Here is a 17,608-nt window from a genome sequence, read left to right on the forward strand (position 1 = left end):
TTATGAAATGAAGATGATAATATTATCTCTTCTGCTTTACCTCACAGATCTGTTGTGACTTGAAAATGCTGTACAAATAAAGGAGGTGAGCAATGGTTCTGGAGTCAGTCAGACCTGGGTTCAACTTATATATAGCTCCACTGCTTACTAACTGTGTTACCCTGGCCAGCTGCAAAAATCTCTGAAGTTCTTTCTTCATCAGAAAGAAGATGAATCACTTCATAGGGTTACTGTGAGGATTAAATGATGTCACATGTTAAATGAGCATAGTGCCCAGCATACAGAAGGCACTTTAAGGGTGACAACAATTTTGTTCTTATGAAGGAGAATTCCTAGTCCATGGCTTCTGTCGGAAGGAAAGTTCTGCAGTCACTTCATACATTCCCTTCTCAAAGACACAGGTTCCCCAAAAAGACACACATACCTGCGGCTGGAAATCAACTGGTTCGAGGCCCCGGCACTCAAACTCCACAATTGTCTTGAACTTCTCATTGTCTTCAGCCTAGAAAGGAAGTGTGTTGCGGAGGTAGGCCAACTACGCTCTCAGATGACCCCATGTCCTGCCATGTGGGCTTTACTGTTCCTGTGAGCCTAGAATGGGACCCAGGAGTAACTCCTCCATTCTGAAAGAAGCCCGCCTTGGGCAGTGCTCCCCATGAGACCCTCTGTGGGGAGACTCTGGCCAAAGGAGTATTTGAAGTGGATGGGAAAAAAGGAAGGACTTTCTGGACAACAGTTCAGGAGTCCCAAATGCATAGTTAAGAGTTTAGAGCAGAATCTGCAGGACAACAGTCAGAAGAATTAAAAGCAGTTTGTTCTCAGAGATGTTTGCATTGGCCATCATGTCCCCTCTGCCCCGATAGGATTACTTAAACTAGACAGAGGTGTCGTACAACGATCCCATCCCAACCCTGTCCCCTGACCAAAACTCCTATAGAATATTTTCCAAATGCTTTTCTTTTATATCTTTGTTCTCATGTCCTTAAGATACAAATAAAGAAACCCAGAGGTTTCAGCTCGTTGCTCTTTCCCAGAGGCTCTCTTATGCCCAAGAAGCAGTCCAAGTTCTCGGTGACTGAATTAAACCTCATCTCTGAGTAATCTTTTCCATCCTGTGTGCAACCACAGTCACACACTGTGACAACCCTCAGTGGACATGGATGATGCAGAAAAGGGATGTAGATTTTGGGGTCAGCCTATCTGGATATCAGGCTGAGCTCTGCCTCTCTTCCCCTTGGGGCATTAGAGTTCTAAAATGTCAAATGGAGCTGAGGAAACCTCTGCAGGTTACTGTGAGAATCTGAAATATGTGTAAAGAGCCCAGCACAGGAGCTAACACTAAACCCAATAAATAGTAGATAAAATCACCAATGGAATATTAAGCTACAGTCTCCAGATAATCCAAATGGTCCCAGTTCACTTAGCCATAACCTTTTGCTACTACTGTCATGCAGCAAGGGCAGAGAGCTGCCTTTGTTAAAGCCTTTGGAAAGGGATGTGTGTGGAGAGGCAGCTCTTTGGGAGTGGGGAGCCAGGAAATGCATGCCTACCTGACCTATAGGTTTAGAAACCCCAAGTCCCACACCCACACATTCACTCATCCTCTCACTCACTGTAAACATTGTTTCCTGCACTTCAACTACATGTCTGGCACTGATGGATCTTGGTTGTGAGCTGGTCTGCATCTTTTGCTACATTATGATTGACTTCAAGGCAAGTCCACATTTAATTGTGTTCTTCAATTTCAGGATATTGTGAGAATTTGACATAATTCAGATACTTTTAATATCCAAGAAAAAAATGCAAATAACTGCCATTCTTTACACAGACCCAAAGGACCCCCCCCCTTGGGCTAACCTGTTACGGAGTACTGCACAACTATCTAACAATAACACTGGCAGTCTCCAAGATGGGTTGCACCAAAGGACTGTCCCATCCATGGTTTCTGAGAAGACCAGCTAGTCCCCTAAGATGTAGACAAGGCAAGTGCTCTTGGCCATGGAAACTGAGCAGCTACCTGGTATAGGAAGGTGCTGCAATGACCTGTTAATGAATCTTTTCTTTATCATCCACGTAGTATATGGCGAATAAGTAAGTGATTAAGCAAATGAACAACTGAGTAAATTAAAGAATAAGAAATATGTGAATGTCCTATAGCAGGTCCCTCTGATGTAGCTATGACCCTAGAAACTAGACCTCTCCATTTTCAGTTTATATGTCATCCCACCGTGCTTGCCACCACAGCAGCCAACTTACATTATAAGGTTTGATGGTGCCGCTCAGAATCTCTGAAACATAAAAGAGAAGACAAAGTTCACCTGAATCCATATCCAAGCTCTACCCTAGTGCCCCGATGTAGCTCTGGGAAAGACAGACAACCGCAAAGGCTTTAACACCTCAGGCCTGAGTACACCCACAGGTAATATGAGCCTTTCAGGGCGGTACCAGAAAGCTGTGGGCCATCCTGGCAGAACTCAGTAATCACAGCCTGACCTACCGATGGAATTTTCCCGTGCACACAGCTTGCACTTCTGGACCATAGAGGCACTGCCACGGCCTCCCTTCAATGCCACACTGTCCTGCCAAAGAGCAAACAGAACCTCTGATCACATATCAATTTGATGTAAGGCTCCTGAGACTCCATCCTTCCACTTATTACCCAATTGAAGAGACCAGGACCCAGAGAGGTCAGTGACTTGCTAAGACAGGAATCATGGAGAACAGAGGTGCACCTCAGTATTCAAGTACACACTTAGTGTGTACAAACCCCTGGGTTCAATCTGCAGCACCAACAAAAAAGATCCTGGGAAGGCTTATTGGGACCGAGGAAGGGTTCCTTCTTGAACTCTGCCTATCACAAAATCCCTTTTGTTCCCAGTGGTGATCACATTGATGCCTTCCCTCCCAAATCACAAAAAGTAGGGTCCAAAGGACTAAAGAGATGAAAGCTAGTTTCTCCAAATTCCTGCCAAGAGGTATATTTGTGTGTGTGTGTGTGCGCGTGCATGTGTGTTGGAGAACACCACTTACCATCAGTCGGATGTATTGCCACTTCTCTGAAATTTCACCACAGTTGCCACATTTCATCTTGGGGGTGGTGGTGGAAGGGAAAAGAATACTAGTAAAGCAGCTGCGGACAATGTGAGATAGGCTCATAACTCACCTTCTTACTGACACTCTCCATCTTTACAACCAGCCTCAACAAAGATATAACCAGACTTATCTGTAGGCCAAAAACATCCAGGTGTTTTTCATGTTGGGATACCTGCCTTCCTCTATGAAGGACCTGCCTGGCTAAAGATTCAAGGCTTAGGTGGTACAGAAATGGCTTCAACAGGGCCCCAGCCACTCGGCCTGGTTGGGAGATTACTTTGTGTCCCCACAGGCTCTGTCGGTCCCTGATTTAAGTGTTTACTACACTGCTGTTACTCTATCTGTCTCCATCACTAGACTCTGCTTCTTGTAACCAAAGAACACTGACTCCCCCACATAAACCCTGGAGCTCCAGCTTCAAAAATGTTTGGAAATAAAAGTCAAGGGTGCTTCCTATCGGACAGAGCTTTTGACTGGTTTAGAAGGATTCTGGGATTTGGACTAGAACAGAGCAGAATCTCTGGGATCTGTGACAGGGAAAGACCTTAAATTGTTCGGATAAGAAGAGGACCTCTGCAGAGCTTGCTACTAGGGTACCAGGCTTATCAATGCGGAGTGGGGAAGGGTAGATAGATCATGCACAAAATTAAGCTATTTCACAGTACAACCTGATCAACAAAACAGGAGGTGCTTATTTACCTTATTAAAAAAATCACAAGATCCCTTCAAGTAGCATTTCGATTAGTGTCTATTTACTGATCACAAAATATTTAACAAAAGGAAAAATTACACATTTTCCAAGTCTGTCAATTAAAGATGAACCAGTAAAGTTAAAAAGAAAACCTAAAAATTTAGCCTTAAAAACCCTAACATTTAATGTCTGCTTAAATATTTCTCATGCTGTAGATACTGAGGTCAGGGCGGGCCACACCTCCCCGGAGGCCCCAAGGTACCCACTGCCTCCCAAACGTTCATCCCTTCTCAGGGCCCGCTCCCCCCAGCCCCGCACCTTGAGGTACCACCGGAAGTCCTCGCCCAGCGGTCGGAGGTTGGTGATGTTCTCCAGCGTAGCTCTGAGCTGCAGCGCGATTTTCTGAAGGGAGGGCGGGCCATACTGTCAACAGCAGCGGCGCCGGCCCGGCCCCAAGACCCCAGCTCTAGTTCTGCCGCCCACTCCCTCTGCACGACTTCGCTCCCATTATTCCCTCCTGGCTCGGGCCACTCCCTTCCAGATCCTCACCACTTTCCCCCTGCCGCTATCCCGCGCCTGAAAGCGGGCGACCGTCCACTCACCCCCATGATTGTCCGGCTCAGTACAGCGCAAGCTACTTTCCACCCTGTCGTAAAAGGAGGCGCTGCCTGCAAATTTTGGCTTGGTCCGGGGGGCGGGGATGGGGGCGGGGATGGGGCGGGGCGGGACTCCAGCTGCCGCTGCCGCTACCCTGCAGGTAACCTACCCCGTGAAACTTTCCCTGTAGGTGAGCTGGAACCCGTGGTCAATCCGGTGTTCTGGCCCGTGTGAAACTGGCCTCCAGGAATTGGTAGTGCCACAGATACGAAACCCCGATTTTGTGCCGGCACTAAGTGGACAAGACAGAGCCTGGCCCTCGGTTCTCTTTTCTGGCTCAACTCTACTCTGCCTGGCCTGAGTTTTCTGGATTCATCCTGGCTCCGCTTCCCTAGGGACAGCGTCGTGGATTTGGGAATGGTGTCTTTCTTCTCTAAACTACTTCCTCTGGAGCTGCCCAGTAACCTGGTTTCTAGATTCTCTCCAAGGAACTGCCCATGTCCCCGTCCGTCTCATCGTGGCTCCACTGACTGGACACGCCACTCCAGTGGGCTCTCCTCTGTGCTCCCACTTGCCTTAGCGTGTCGCGCCTTTACGATATCATACAGGGGCTGTGGGCATCTTTAGATGGCACCCCCCCATCCAAGACTTACATAACCTTTTCGAGATCCTCAGTGTCTTTAAATTTGAAGTGACTTTTTTTGTGTACTTCACCACCAGGGCACCTCACTGCCCTGGGACTTGGAATCAGGAACCCTAACACGTCGAATCACCAGGCTCCCCCTGACTTGCCCCATAATCTTTAAAGGAGGCACAGTAAAGTGCGGTGGAAAAAGCACTGGCCCACGTTAAGAACCCTTGAGACGTGGGTTCTTAGGGTTGTGAGCTCAGTACTATCACTTGTCCTTTCAGTTAAATGACTTATCAAGGCCCACTTCTTTCAGCAGGTGTTACCTAGTCAACCTGTAATTTGCCTAAAGAAGCCATACAGTTTTTTGGGTTTTGGCGGTACTAGGAATTCAACCTAGGGCCTTTGTATCTAACTGCACCACTAGAATTTTGTTGAGTTGTTGCCCAGACAGAACTTGAACTTGTGATTCTCCTGCCTCTGCCTTCCAAAGTGCTCGGGTTACCGGTGGCACCATCAGGTCACTACAGGTCGATCTACCTAGTGAGCAAATTCCCACACTATCTGTACCAACTTGGTCTTTTTTTTTTTTAACTTGGTCTGGTTTTTTTTTTTTTGGTACCAGGGATCGAACTTGGGTCCTTGCGCTTGCGGGGCAGGTGGTGGAACCACTGAGCTAAATCCCTGGGCCTAACTCAATCTGTTTTTAATGGCTGCAGGTTTTCTGATTTTAGAACGGGTTACCGGGAAACTTTTCTGCAAGTTTCAGGCATTTCATCCCCTGTATTACACCAAAGTATTCCGCCTCCCCTTCATCCACTGAAATAGCTACTAAAATACAGATGTCTGTAAAAGGTAATTTAAAAACTCCTAACCACAACGCCATTTCACATTGAATAACTTAATATTTCATTAAAATCTTAAAAAAACCAACGTTTAAATGGTGTCAACTTTAAATTTTTCGATCATGAGCCAAATAGGGCCAAATACTACACTGACTCGTTTGCTGTTTTATTGTTGTTTTGTATTACTAGGGAACAAACCCTTGCACATGCCAGTCAAGTGCTCTACAACTGACCTATTCCTCTGAATTTCCTTTATAGCTTTCCCGTTTCCCTTTCAGTTATTTAAGACACTAAGTCATTTGTCTGGAATTTCCTCTGAATATTGCTGATTAGACTCTCATTATTTTTTAACATGTTTCTCCGTTTTCTTTTTTCCTATGAAATGGTAGTTTTTGTACAGTTGGTTAGTTGTGGCAATACTTCCCAAGGATTTTGTTTGACAAAGTAAGGAGAGTTCACACATTCAGATCTTTTAAAAATAACAAAAATTGGATTTTTATCATTTATTAGACTATAGCTTATAAAAAATATTGCCTTGATATACACAAAAATTTCCTGATAATGGTAATTAAAAACTATTCCTACCCCCCTCATGTCCAATATCCAATCTAAATTGGTTTAATCTTAAAGTGTAATCCAATAAGACTGAAGACCAAACACTTCAGGTCCTGGACAAGATAATAAAATACTCTTAAGCCTTCTGGGTCCCTAAAATGCAAGAGAAAAGAAAAATTAAAAAGCTGAGAAAAACTGGCAAATCCCCTCTCCTCAAAAAACAAAACAAAACCCAACAACGAAGTGTTCCTTGTAATTATATTTACAGTATAAAACTCTGAACAAGCACATGTCCATGAAGAAGGAAAAGGCTACGTATTAAAATGGAATATTAGTGTGATAATTTAATGTTGAGTTTTTGGGGGGAGGGTGGGGAAATATATTAAGTAAAAGAAAATCATGATTAAAATAACAGATACTTGATCTTAAATGTTTTTGGCCTTTAAAAACTATGTATTTTCTAATGCACAGAAGAAAAGACCATAAAGATACATTTCAAGATATTAACAATGGCTGTACCTGTGTGCTCCACATCTGTGGGTTCATGGATCAAGTATGTAGTATACCTATGATGGTTGCATCTCTAATGGACATGTTCACAATTTTTCCTCGTCATTATTCCATAAATAATACAGTAAGACAACCATTTACAAAGTAGTAGGTAATATAATCAAGAGATGATTTAAAGTATACATAAGGACATGCAGAGATTATATAAAAACACTACACCATTTTATATAACAGACTTGAGCACCCACAATTTTGGTGTCTGCAGTGGGTCTTGGAACCAATTCCCTCTTAATACTTACAGATGACTCTAATTTAGAGACCTCACTATTGAGGGGACAAAACCACCCACCTCTGTCTTGCATTTGCACCAGATCTTCCTATCATGGTCCCAATTTGGTAACCATTTATCAGTTTTCTCCAAAACAGACACAAATGGATATAAGGATCATATACTTACTTGGACTGATTGACATCAATAAGAGAACCAATTTTTGATGTTGTGAAAGAAATGTGTTCATCTCCAATGACGATTTCAAGCTCCTACAAACATTTAAAAAAACTAAATTGGGCAGAACTGGATTATTCATTAAGCACACAGGAGAAGGGCGTATCACTTGCCAAATCACCCAAATTCTACTATAGGTGGCCACTTAAGCAAGGGCAGCTTACTCTAAACACCAAACTCCACGAGACACCAAAAAGAGACAACATGGTTTAGCCCTTGAGAAGCTCATCCTCTATAAGAAGCTGTGCCTCCAGGCCGCATCTTTTCTGAGATTTAAAAGAATTTACATACCAGTTTGTATTTGGGTTTTCACTGTTAACAATGTGGAATAACACAGATAGATGTTTTTAAATACCTAAGGTTCCAATCTTTTTGTGCAACATGGGCTAAGGAAAAGTATTTGATCTCAGCTTTGCCATTCACTCTCAGGCTGTATGACCTTGGGTCTTGTTATGGCTTGTGTATCTAGATGTCCACTCCAAAGTCTCATGTACTCATAGGTGGAGTTTTCTGGAGAAGGCTGGATCTACTCTATGTGAATATGGATTAAGGATGTGTGACAACTAAATTAGTCCATTGACTGGTTTAGCATAGTTCTGAGTGTAAATAATGGAAAGGCCCACCCTGGGTGTGGTTGGCACCAGCCAATAGGCTTGTAGCCTGAATAGTTAAAAGAGAAGGAAAGCTTGCTGCTCACTGCCTCTTGTTGGCCCTGCCATGAACTAATTCTCCTCCTGCCTTGAAGCCAGCTAACTTTGAACTAAAACCTCTACAAACTGTGAGCCAAAATAAACCTTTCCTCCTTTAACTTGCGGGTGTCAGGTATTTTGTCTCAGCAATGAGAAGGCAACTAAGACAATTTCTAAATACACAAGTACCATAAACCTTCAAAAACTCTGGGGGTGCATACTGTGTGCCAGGTATTATCCTCAGTGCTCAGGACAGAGCAGCAAACTCTAACAAACCAAGGATCTGTCTTGTAAAATTTTCATTCTAGTGAGCCCTAGTTTACTCCTTCTTACATTTATTTATTTATTTTGTTTGAGACAAGGTCTCACTATGTAGTTCAGACTGGCCTTGAACTCACTATGTAACCCAGGCTGACCTCAAACTTGCAGTGATCCTCCTGTCTCAGCCTCTCAAGTGCTGGGATTATAGTAGTGTACCACCATGCCTGGCAGTTTACTTCTTTTTAAAAGAAATATCACAGAGTTTATGTCCATCTCTCATTCTGTTCTTCTCACATTCCCAAAGTTGTTGGGGTATATTCTTTTCACTTGTGTTTTTAGATCTAGTAGTATGTTTTTAAATAAATGGTCATGGATTAATTTTTTTACTGTTTGTTATTCTAATGAATCTGAAATTGTATCTTATTGTTGTCCTAATTTTCAGTAATGAAGCCGCAGATCTTTTCATGTTTATTGGCCACTTACTTTGAGTCTGTAAATTATCTACTTATAACCCTTATATATTCTGTCACTGGGTTATCTTTTTAACTTTTTTTGTGGGGGTGGGGGATACTGGGAATTGAACCCAGGACCCTGTTCAGCTCATGCTAGGTAAGTGCTACAGCTCCAATTTTTTTTTTTCCTTTTGAGACAGTGTTAAGTTGCCCAGGCTGGCCTTGAGATTCTCCTTTCTCAGCCTCCTGAATGGCTGGGATTACAGGCATGTGCTAGCAGCCTGACTGCTAATCTATAGTTCTTTATATATTCTGGATAGAAACTCCTTGCCAGTTATGTTTTACAAACAGCTTCTCCTAATTTGTGGGTTATCTTTCAACTTATCTTGATGTTGTTTGTCAAACAGAAATTTTTAAAAAGTTGAATTTGTCAACCTTTTCCTTTGAGTTTAAAAAACTTCTCTAACCAGAAATAATAATAGTTTATATTTTCCTCTGCTTTAATTTTTTGCTTTATTTCTAAAAATGTTCTAATTTTAAAAATATTACACAAATACGCCATGAACTGTCCTGGTATAATCTGTTGAACAATCTATCCTTTTCCTATCTATGTAAAGTCGACCTCTGTAATGTACTGGTCCAAGTTCCCATCTATTTACGAGTGTATTTCTCAGCTTCCTATTCTGTTCCGATAGTTTAGTTGTCAATTTCGGAGACAATATTGCTGAATATGATAAATACCTATAGGTTTACAAGAAGTTTTCAATGTTATCTTGGCTACTCCTGCCCCTTTGATCATCCACGTTTTTAATGTTCATTCTGTTAAGTTTCTAGAAAAAAAAAATCCAATTGTGATTTTGGTTTGAATTGGAATGAAATAATAAATTATTTTGGTGAAAACCAACATCTTTATGATACTGAATCTTCTCATTCATAAAGATGCATATTTATATGTCCTTTGATAAAACCCTTTCCATAAGTTTTGTGCATCTTCTTAAATTTGTTCAAGTTCTTTATAACTTTTGTTGCTGTTATAAAGGGATAAAATTCCAATGGAATGAGGGGGTCTTGTGACCTACCTACTCTCTGACAAAGATAGAGCAGAGAATGTTCCTTTAGGCTACGTGTTCCAAGACAGAAAGCTGGGGGAAGATTATAGGTTCTATGACCCATTTTGAAAAGGGAGTTACAAGCCAGGTACTGTGATTAAAAACCACTATATATAATCACAATATTAATTTAATAAATACTATTGAGTTTTTTATCATACACTGGTAATTTTTTAGTCACTAGAGATATAGTGATGAAAAGAACAGGTAAAATCCTTATACCAAAGGAGTTTGCACTTCTGTATGTGTCTGTAGATAATTAAAGAAAAGCAAACAAGAAAAAAAGTGTTTTTTAAAGCAGTGTTAGGGACTGAACCCAGATCTCATGCATGCTAGGCAAGGGTTCTACCACTGAACTATATCTCCAGCTCTAACTCAATCTTTTAATGATAAATGCTAGTAACAAAACAAAAATTTATTTTTAAAATGATGGGGAGGTATTTCTTAGATTGGATGGACAGAAATCACTGTGGAGGTGACTTGTGAAAACTTCAATGACAGCACTGAACAGAGTTGATGCGTACTCTAGGAAGAATGGGGCAAAGACCCTCAAGTAAAAGTAACCTAGGTACGGTGTGCTAGGAGAGTGGGCTGATGCACTTGGTCCACAGCATCAGGGACTATGGTGCTTCCGAACATCCTGATCACCAGTATACCAGGAGTTGGAAAAACCACACTAGGCAAAGAACTTGCATGCAGATCAGGACTAAAGTACATTAATGTGGGTGATGGAGCTCGAGAAGGGGCATTATATAATAGTATGATGAAGAATATGAGTGTCCCATTTTAGATGAAGAAAAAGTGGTTGATGAGTTAGAGAACCAAATGGCAGAAGGTGGAGTTATTGTTGACTACCACGGTTGTGATTTCTTTCCTGAATGATGGTTTCATGCAGTTTTTGTGTTGAGAACAGATAACAGTATATTGTATGAATAACTTGAAACAAGGGGTTATAATGAGAAGAAACTAAGAGATAATATCGAGTGTGAGATTTTTCAAATTCTTTATGAAGAGGCCATGTTATCATACAAGGAAGATATTGTGCACCAGCTGCCCAGCAATACTCCTGAAGAGCTAGAGGACAACAAAAACCAGATCTTGAGATGGACTGAGCAGTGGGCCAAAGGTCACAACCCATGACTGGTCACTTGGTGGTGCCTCTTTGCCTACCTTGTAGACACTGCACCCAAGTACCTGTAAAAACCAAAACTATATGGAAGGCCCAGCAGGTATTTTTATGACTGGGTTTCTTTTTCTCCATAAGAAAGTTAAACAATCACAAATATAATGAATACAATTATTATTAAGCATTTAAAATACTCATCCATTGCTAAACAATAAATCTGATCAAATGGGATAAAAAAAATAACCTAAGTATGTATGGAGAACAGAAATGAAGTTAGTAAAGTTTGAACACGAGAAGAGGTTGTCAGTGGTAGAAGGTTAGGTAGGAGTTTGGATTTTTAAGTGCACTGGGAAGCCAGTGAAGAGTTTAAATCAGTGGAATATGTAAACAAATTTACCTTTTTAAGGACCACATTGGCTTTAGGATGGGAACATGGGCTGTACCCGAGGAGAAACAAGGAAATAAATTATAAGTCTGGATTAGGACAGTAGCAGCCAAGAAGGAAATATCTTTTCTGTTAATTAAGTCAAATATGAAAATGGCTTCACTGTTTTATTTATTTTTGTAGTCCCACAATACTCTGTCCAGATATTAAGTGAGGTGGACAACAAAAAGCTCTAGGGCAGGGGGAGATAACAAGTAGAAATTCAGGGCTGGGCTCTAGGTGGCCAGCAGCACCACCTGCTTTTCTGATCCTCCCTATGGAATTATTGCTTCCTTACACCAAGGTATGGTAATTTGCTTCATAAAAGGCTCCACAACACACACACACACACACACACACACACACACACACACGGGTTCAATGTCACACACACAGAGCAGTAAACCTTATATTCATTTCAGATTTCTATACTACAGAACAGTCAATGCAACACTCACCTGCCGGCCTACTCGGTCAGGAGGAGGCCACAAAGCGTCATCCTCTTTGGTAATTTCACTGTCATCAATTATTCTCTTCAGTTCCTCCATCACACTTTTATGTACATAGGCCTGAAAGCAAGTTAAAAAACAGAATGCAGGGTGTATCTCTAAGCAGCACTCTTGACACAGACAGTGATGGAAGACAGGAGTAACTGTTCCCGAAGACCTATTCCTGGTGCCTCAGTAAGTAGGAAGACATTCATGCTAGATCTCAGCATGTTGAAGAGGGTCAGGGTAAAAAGTGCCTAATGACAACACTCTAGTTCCCCAACTAGTTGAAACCACCCATTCACACGTATCTTCTACTTGCTCACCCATCCATCTTGGAGCTGAGCCCAAACAGACCTGTGAATGTCCCTGCTATGGTCTGAATGTTTGTGTTCACTCCAAAATTTGTGTTGAAATTTAATCCCCAACATGATAGTATTAAGAGGTGGAGCCTTTAGAAGGTGATGAGGCCATGAGGGCAGAACCTCATAAAAAGACTAAAGAAAAGCAGGGCATGGTGGTGCATGCCTGTCATCCCAACACTCCAGAGGCTGAGGCAGGGGGATTGCCACGAGTCTGAGGCTGCCCTGGGCTACACAGTGAGATCAAGGCCAGCCTGAACTACATAGTGAGACCCTGTCTAAGAAAAACAAAAACAAAAGACTAAAGAGAATTAGTTGCCCCTGTTCTTGCTTTTGCCACTGAGGACAGAGTGTTTGTTGCTTCTAGAAGATACAGCAATGTGACACCATCTTGGAAGCAGAGATTGAGCCCTTACCACACACTGAACCTGCCAGGGCCCTGACCCTGGACTTCACTGAGACATAAATGCCTATTACTTATAAATTATCCAGTCCCAGATATTGTTAGAGCAGCACAAATGGGCTGATATACACCCACACTCAGTGGTATGGTTTGAACATGATTTGTGACCCCTCAAAGGTTCATGTTACATTAAAGGCTTGGAGGCCAGTATGGTAGTACTGGGAGGAAGTGCAGACATGGGACCTAATAAGACATCAGTCTGTGCTCCTGGTCTGAGATTAGTCACTGCTCACAAATGTGCTCTGCCTTCGCTGTCTATCCATGTGTGGGGTAACAGTCAGGAGGCAGTCAGTCCTTATTGACCTGCATGGTGCCACTTGGGACTTGGAACCTCCACAACTGTGAGCTAAATAAACTTTATTAGTACCCTGTGTCTGCTAACTAATACATCTGGGTATTAGATAACATAATTCTGAGAAACAGAGACACATTTTTTAAAATACACTTTGCATACTGGCCCAGGTTAAAAAAAATGGGGAGATGTTGATGTGTGACTGAGCGTAAAATCAACTTAATTGAACAGTATACAAAGATACTGGGACATTTTCAAATGTGACAAAATGATTAAAAGAGTAACTCAGATGAAGCCTTAATGTGTGATAGAAATCACAGCACAATGGGAACACATGGATTTCACCAAATTCCTGCTGTTAATCTCTACAAGCAGAATGATTGTGACCACATCCCATACTTAATATCTGGGCCTTCGTTTTCTTATATGTAAAGGATATAATATTCCCATCACATGGGCTTATAATCAGCATTAAATAAGACTCTCTCTCTCTCTCTCTCTATATATATATGTTAAATACTTCATGCCACGCATAGTATCTAACATGCATTCAATGATGTTAACTGCCTTCCCATGTGCTCCTTTCTCTTTTAGATGCTAATTAAATAGGTCTCTTCATTGAGTGCTCTTGTGGCAGGAAATATATCAAGCATTTTAACTAAAACATACTTAATTCTGGGGAACTATCAGAGGGTAATCAATCCTCCAACTCCCTAGAAAGGGAGACAGTGAGGGCTAAAGAAAAAAAGGCAACAGAGACTTGCATAATTTCAAAGTACATGAGGGCTGGGAGGTCAGTGCCTCAGAGTGGACAAAGCCAAAGACTCTCCAAGCTAGCCATCATTTATTGGGTACACACAATAATTGGAGGGAGTTATCAGGCGACTTAGGGGCCAGCGGTAACCCTGTATAGATGAGGATCTTATGCTGATGAAGATCTTAGGTCACGAGGTTCTTATGTTGAGGAGGACTGTAAGGAGAGGCTTCTTGCAATAGTAGGTGGGAGGAATTTGTCCCTTCCCAGGTGAAACCTTTCTCTTACTACTCAGTTCTCAAGGACCCAGGATGTCTTCAGCTGATGTAATCCTGCCCTAGAGTGTCACAGATTCATGGGACCACTGAGGTTTTAGCTGTGACTGGAGGCGAAAATGGAGTTATGTTTTGACATGCCATAGCTGGCCTGTAGGCAGGAAAACTAGGTCTAATCATAATTCGTGAAATGATTTTTCCCCCAAATTAGATAGAAATGCTCCCGACAGGGAACTGTGTTTGTACATGAAGAAACAGAGTCATAAAGTTCAGGAAACTTGCCTAAGGCCACATGGTTAGTAAGCAGCAAATTGAGGCTTCAAACCAAGGTACACTAGCCTTCAAATATTTACAAGTCATTGATTCATCATTGTAAAGGAAATGCATACTAAAAAATTTGAAAAATAATCTAGAAGGTGTCAATAGGCATTTATCTACTTCCCTATTCTTTATCTTTTGATTTACTGTTTGTTTTTTTTTTTGGTACCGGGGATCGAACTTGGGTCCTTGTGCTTGCGAGGCAGGCTGCGGAACCACTGAGCTAAATCCCCGGCCCTTCTTTATCTTTTAATAGTATTCCTACAAAGAACCCAGACAATAGAAAATAAAAGGCTAAATGGTAGTGAATGAAAGACTCCTACCTCTTTTCTGATCATAACATCATTTTTGTAATTGCTGTTGTTGGCATATCTCAATTTCCCTGTGAGGAGCAAAACATAAATCCAATATACAATAAATATATATGAATAAATCATCATGAGCCTACCCAGACTACCAGCTGTTTCCTAAAATGTATCCTAAGTGCTCTTCAAAGTGACTAACAGATTTACTATTTATGCCTTTCATGTGTCAACATTACTAGTCTTTTCAGTTCCTCACTTTAGGCTATTAAACAGTCTCCTCGCAAAACTACAGCTGACACTGAACTACAGTTCAAGCAAGAGACATGGTATGGTAAAAGAACACAAAGAACACAGACAGGCTCTTTTGTGACTTTGACAAATCACACTTCTGTAGGTTAATGTCCTTAACTGACAATAAGGATTGTAATTGAAAACTTACCCACACAGAGCATGTGCTGAGGTTCAAATGAGTCATAAATGCACTTTGAAAACTGAAGGATGCAGTTCACATATTATCATATGACTATGCAGCACTCTGATCTATATTTGTGATGGAAAAGTTGTGCTTTTATCATTGAGCATACTTGGCTCACAAGGCCCTTTGTGCATATATGCAACCAACAATAGGCTAGTTTGGGTATATGGCAGGGATGAAGGAGATAATAAAAGAAAGTAGAAAACATGTTTTTTCCACCATAGAAAACACATGTATAGGGCTGGGGATTTAGCTCAGTGGTTCTGACTCCTGCCTCACAAGCGCAAGGTTCTGAGTTCGATCTCTGGTACCATTAAAAAAAAAAAAAAGAAAACACATGTATAAAGAGTCAAATAATTTATTCTGAAAGCCTTTGCACTGTTTGTCTCAAGTCTTCCATTTCAGTTCATTCTCTACACAGTGGATAAGGCGATGTAGCAACAGATCCATCTGATTAGATTACTCTAATGCTGCCGGGGATTTAGCTCAGTGGTGCAGTGCAGGGTCCCGAGTTCAATCCCCAGTACCAAAAAAAAAAAAAGATTAATTCTATGATACCGTCAGTGGTTTCTCTCTGCCTTCCTGACAAAATCCAAACTCCCTGTCATGGCATACAATTAAGCTGAGCCCCTGCTTTCCTTTCCGGCCTCACTCCTGCAATAGTCTTCTCTCACACAGGCTGAGTCAAATTACTTTGTTTCTGCCTAAAACATCCCACCAACTTTCTAGCTTTCAGCCTCTTTGGTGTGAATGCTATCCAAAATGCTTTCTTGACTCTTCTTGGTCCCCAAACCAATTCCTACTCAATACTGCACATCTTCACTCCAACCCCATCATTTTATGTGAAAAGCTTTCTTTCTCCAACCCTCAGGCTGGATTAGGGGCCTCCTCTTTGCTCCCAAAGTTTCCTGTTTCTTTGTACCGTAACACCTAATACTGTGTTTTGTCACAATTTGTTATAACAAATCTATCTCCCTCATTATTGGGGCTTGTCAGATTCATCCTTGTGCCCCACTTAGCTCAAGTTTTCAATCATCCTTGATTCCTCTTTTCTTCACCATCATGAAGAAATATTATCCCAGATATTATATCTCAAATATTATCCACCAGCCATGTCCAATTACTTCTGCCTCCAATAGTATTGTAAATCCTCTCCATTCCTATTACCACCCCAGTGCCAACCAACATCTGTTCTGTCTTGACAACTGTCACTACCTCCTCATTAAGGATCTTGTTTTCACTCTTGCCCATACTTTTTTCCTCTAGTTTTGGGGATTCAACCTAAGGCTTCATGCATGCTAGGCAAGTACTTTATCACTGAGCTACACTCTTGGCTTCCCATTCTTGTCAATTCTGCACCCAACAAGACCTGTTTTTCAAGAACAGGTCACTGGGCCAGGGATTTAGCTTAGTGGCACCGCGCCTGTCTCGAAAGTGCAAGGTCCTGAGTTCCATCCCAGTACCGAAAACAAACAAAAACAGGTCACATTTTTTCCTTGCTTAAAACTTTACAACTGCAGCCTGCTGCTGAGAGATAACCAAACCTTTATCAACCTGTAAACACCTATAAGCTATGGCCCCTACCCATCTGATATCATTATTTTCAGCCACCTCACTGGCCATCTGAAATATGCCTGGCTCTTTCCTGCCCTTGACACAAGCTACTCCCTCTATAGAATGCTCTTTCTCCTGAGCTTTACAAGGCTGGCTTCTTCTTGTCAATCAGGACTCAGTTCGAATAGCCACTCCTCAGAGAGCTCTCTAAGGCCACTCTAACTAAAAGGAGCCCATCAGCAATCATTCCAACATTTGTTTTCTGATCACTCATGACTGTCTAGAATCTTTTTGTTTATGATCTCCCTCCTAGCACTGAACACAAGTTTCACGAGAGGGAAAGATTGTCTATCTTTGTTGCTGTGTTCCACAGCACAGAACACAGCCTGCCATAAGGTGGGCGTTCAACTCATTTGTTAAACCGTAAGCAACCTGGTCAAATGTGTCACTAAACAGAAGCTTCTGCACATGGATAGAAAGAACCAAAGGAGCAGACACAGAGCGTCCCTTTTGGACCTGAGTTGCACTAGTCTCATTCTTTTCCTCTCGCTCCTGGCTCCTTCCGGACGTCCGGCCTCCCCGGCCGCTCCCAGGCCTAATCCCAGCTCCTGGCGGGCAGGAGGCTGCTCTTACCATCGGGTCGGAACTCGAACTCCAGGAACTCGTGACCGAACTTGCCTTTGTGACCCACGTAGTAACGCAGATAAAAGTCACTCTCCATAGCTCGCAAAGAACATCCGAGACCGAACTTTAGGACCAAACCACACCACCCAAACCCGCGCCTGACACTGACGTTTGGCGGCGTGCGGAAATGACGTCAAAAGCATCGCCAGTAGC

The 17,608-nt window shown here is 42.0% G+C and overlaps 3 protein-coding genes and 1 pseudogene across 12 annotated transcripts in view; 2 read left to right on the plus strand and 2 right to left on the minus strand.

Moving 5' to 3' along the window:
- The window catches only part of Cpt2 (carnitine palmitoyltransferase 2), a 32,231-nt gene extending 31,216 nt beyond the window's left edge, over positions 1-1,015 (plus strand). For both annotated transcript variants that reach the window (XM_004874668.3, XM_087214699.1), the window contains one exon: positions 48-1,015. The gene's annotated coding sequence lies outside the window, so the exon portion shown is untranslated. The remainder of the gene's footprint in view (positions 1-47) is intronic.
- The window catches only part of Czib (CXXC motif containing zinc binding protein), a 34,939-nt gene extending 28,779 nt beyond the window's left edge, over positions 1-6,160 (minus strand). For 5 of the 9 annotated variants that reach the window (XM_004874674.3, XM_087214701.1, XM_087214700.1 and 2 more), the window contains exons 1-6: positions 4,387-6,160; positions 4,103-4,186; positions 3,164-3,223; positions 2,498-2,579; positions 2,257-2,288; positions 425-502 (exon numbers count right to left, since the gene is read on the minus strand). In XM_004874674.3, coding sequence (XP_004874731.1) covers positions 425-502; positions 2,257-2,288; positions 2,498-2,579; positions 3,164-3,223; positions 4,103-4,186; positions 4,387-4,392 — 342 coding nt within the window. In that variant the 5' untranslated portion in view covers positions 4,393-6,160. Of the gene's footprint in view, positions 1-424; positions 503-2,256; positions 2,289-2,497; positions 2,580-3,030; positions 3,131-3,163; positions 3,224-4,102; positions 4,187-4,386 lie in introns of all 9 variants that reach the window. The other 4 variants (XM_087214702.1, XM_004874670.4, XM_021252063.2 and 1 more) reach the window with 3 other exon arrangements.
- A 162-nt stretch (positions 6,161-6,322) lies between these two features.
- Magoh (mago homolog, exon junction complex subunit) lies at positions 6,323-17,591 on the minus strand. Its single transcript, XM_004874666.3, has 5 exons — positions 17,405-17,591; positions 14,761-14,819; positions 11,944-12,054; positions 7,377-7,459; positions 6,323-6,562 (listed from the first exon to the last, which is right to left on the minus strand). Exons 1-5 carry the CDS (start codon positions 17,490-17,492, stop codon positions 6,463-6,465), a joined length of 441 nt encoding a protein of 146 aa, XP_004874723.1. The 5' UTR covers positions 17,493-17,591; the 3' UTR covers positions 6,323-6,462.
- Positions 10,485-11,083, plus strand: LOC101709050 (adenylate kinase isoenzyme 6 pseudogene; annotated as a pseudogene).
- Positions 17,592-17,608: the final 17 nt, after the last annotated feature.

This window comes from Heterocephalus glaber, unplaced genomic scaffold (genome assembly GCF_053883595.1).
Source record: "Heterocephalus glaber isolate CG9 unplaced genomic scaffold, H.glaber_assembly_v1.0 deba00001449, whole genome shotgun sequence".
In the NCBI taxonomy this organism is placed as follows: Eukaryota; Metazoa; Chordata; class Mammalia; order Rodentia; family Bathyergidae; genus Heterocephalus; species Heterocephalus glaber.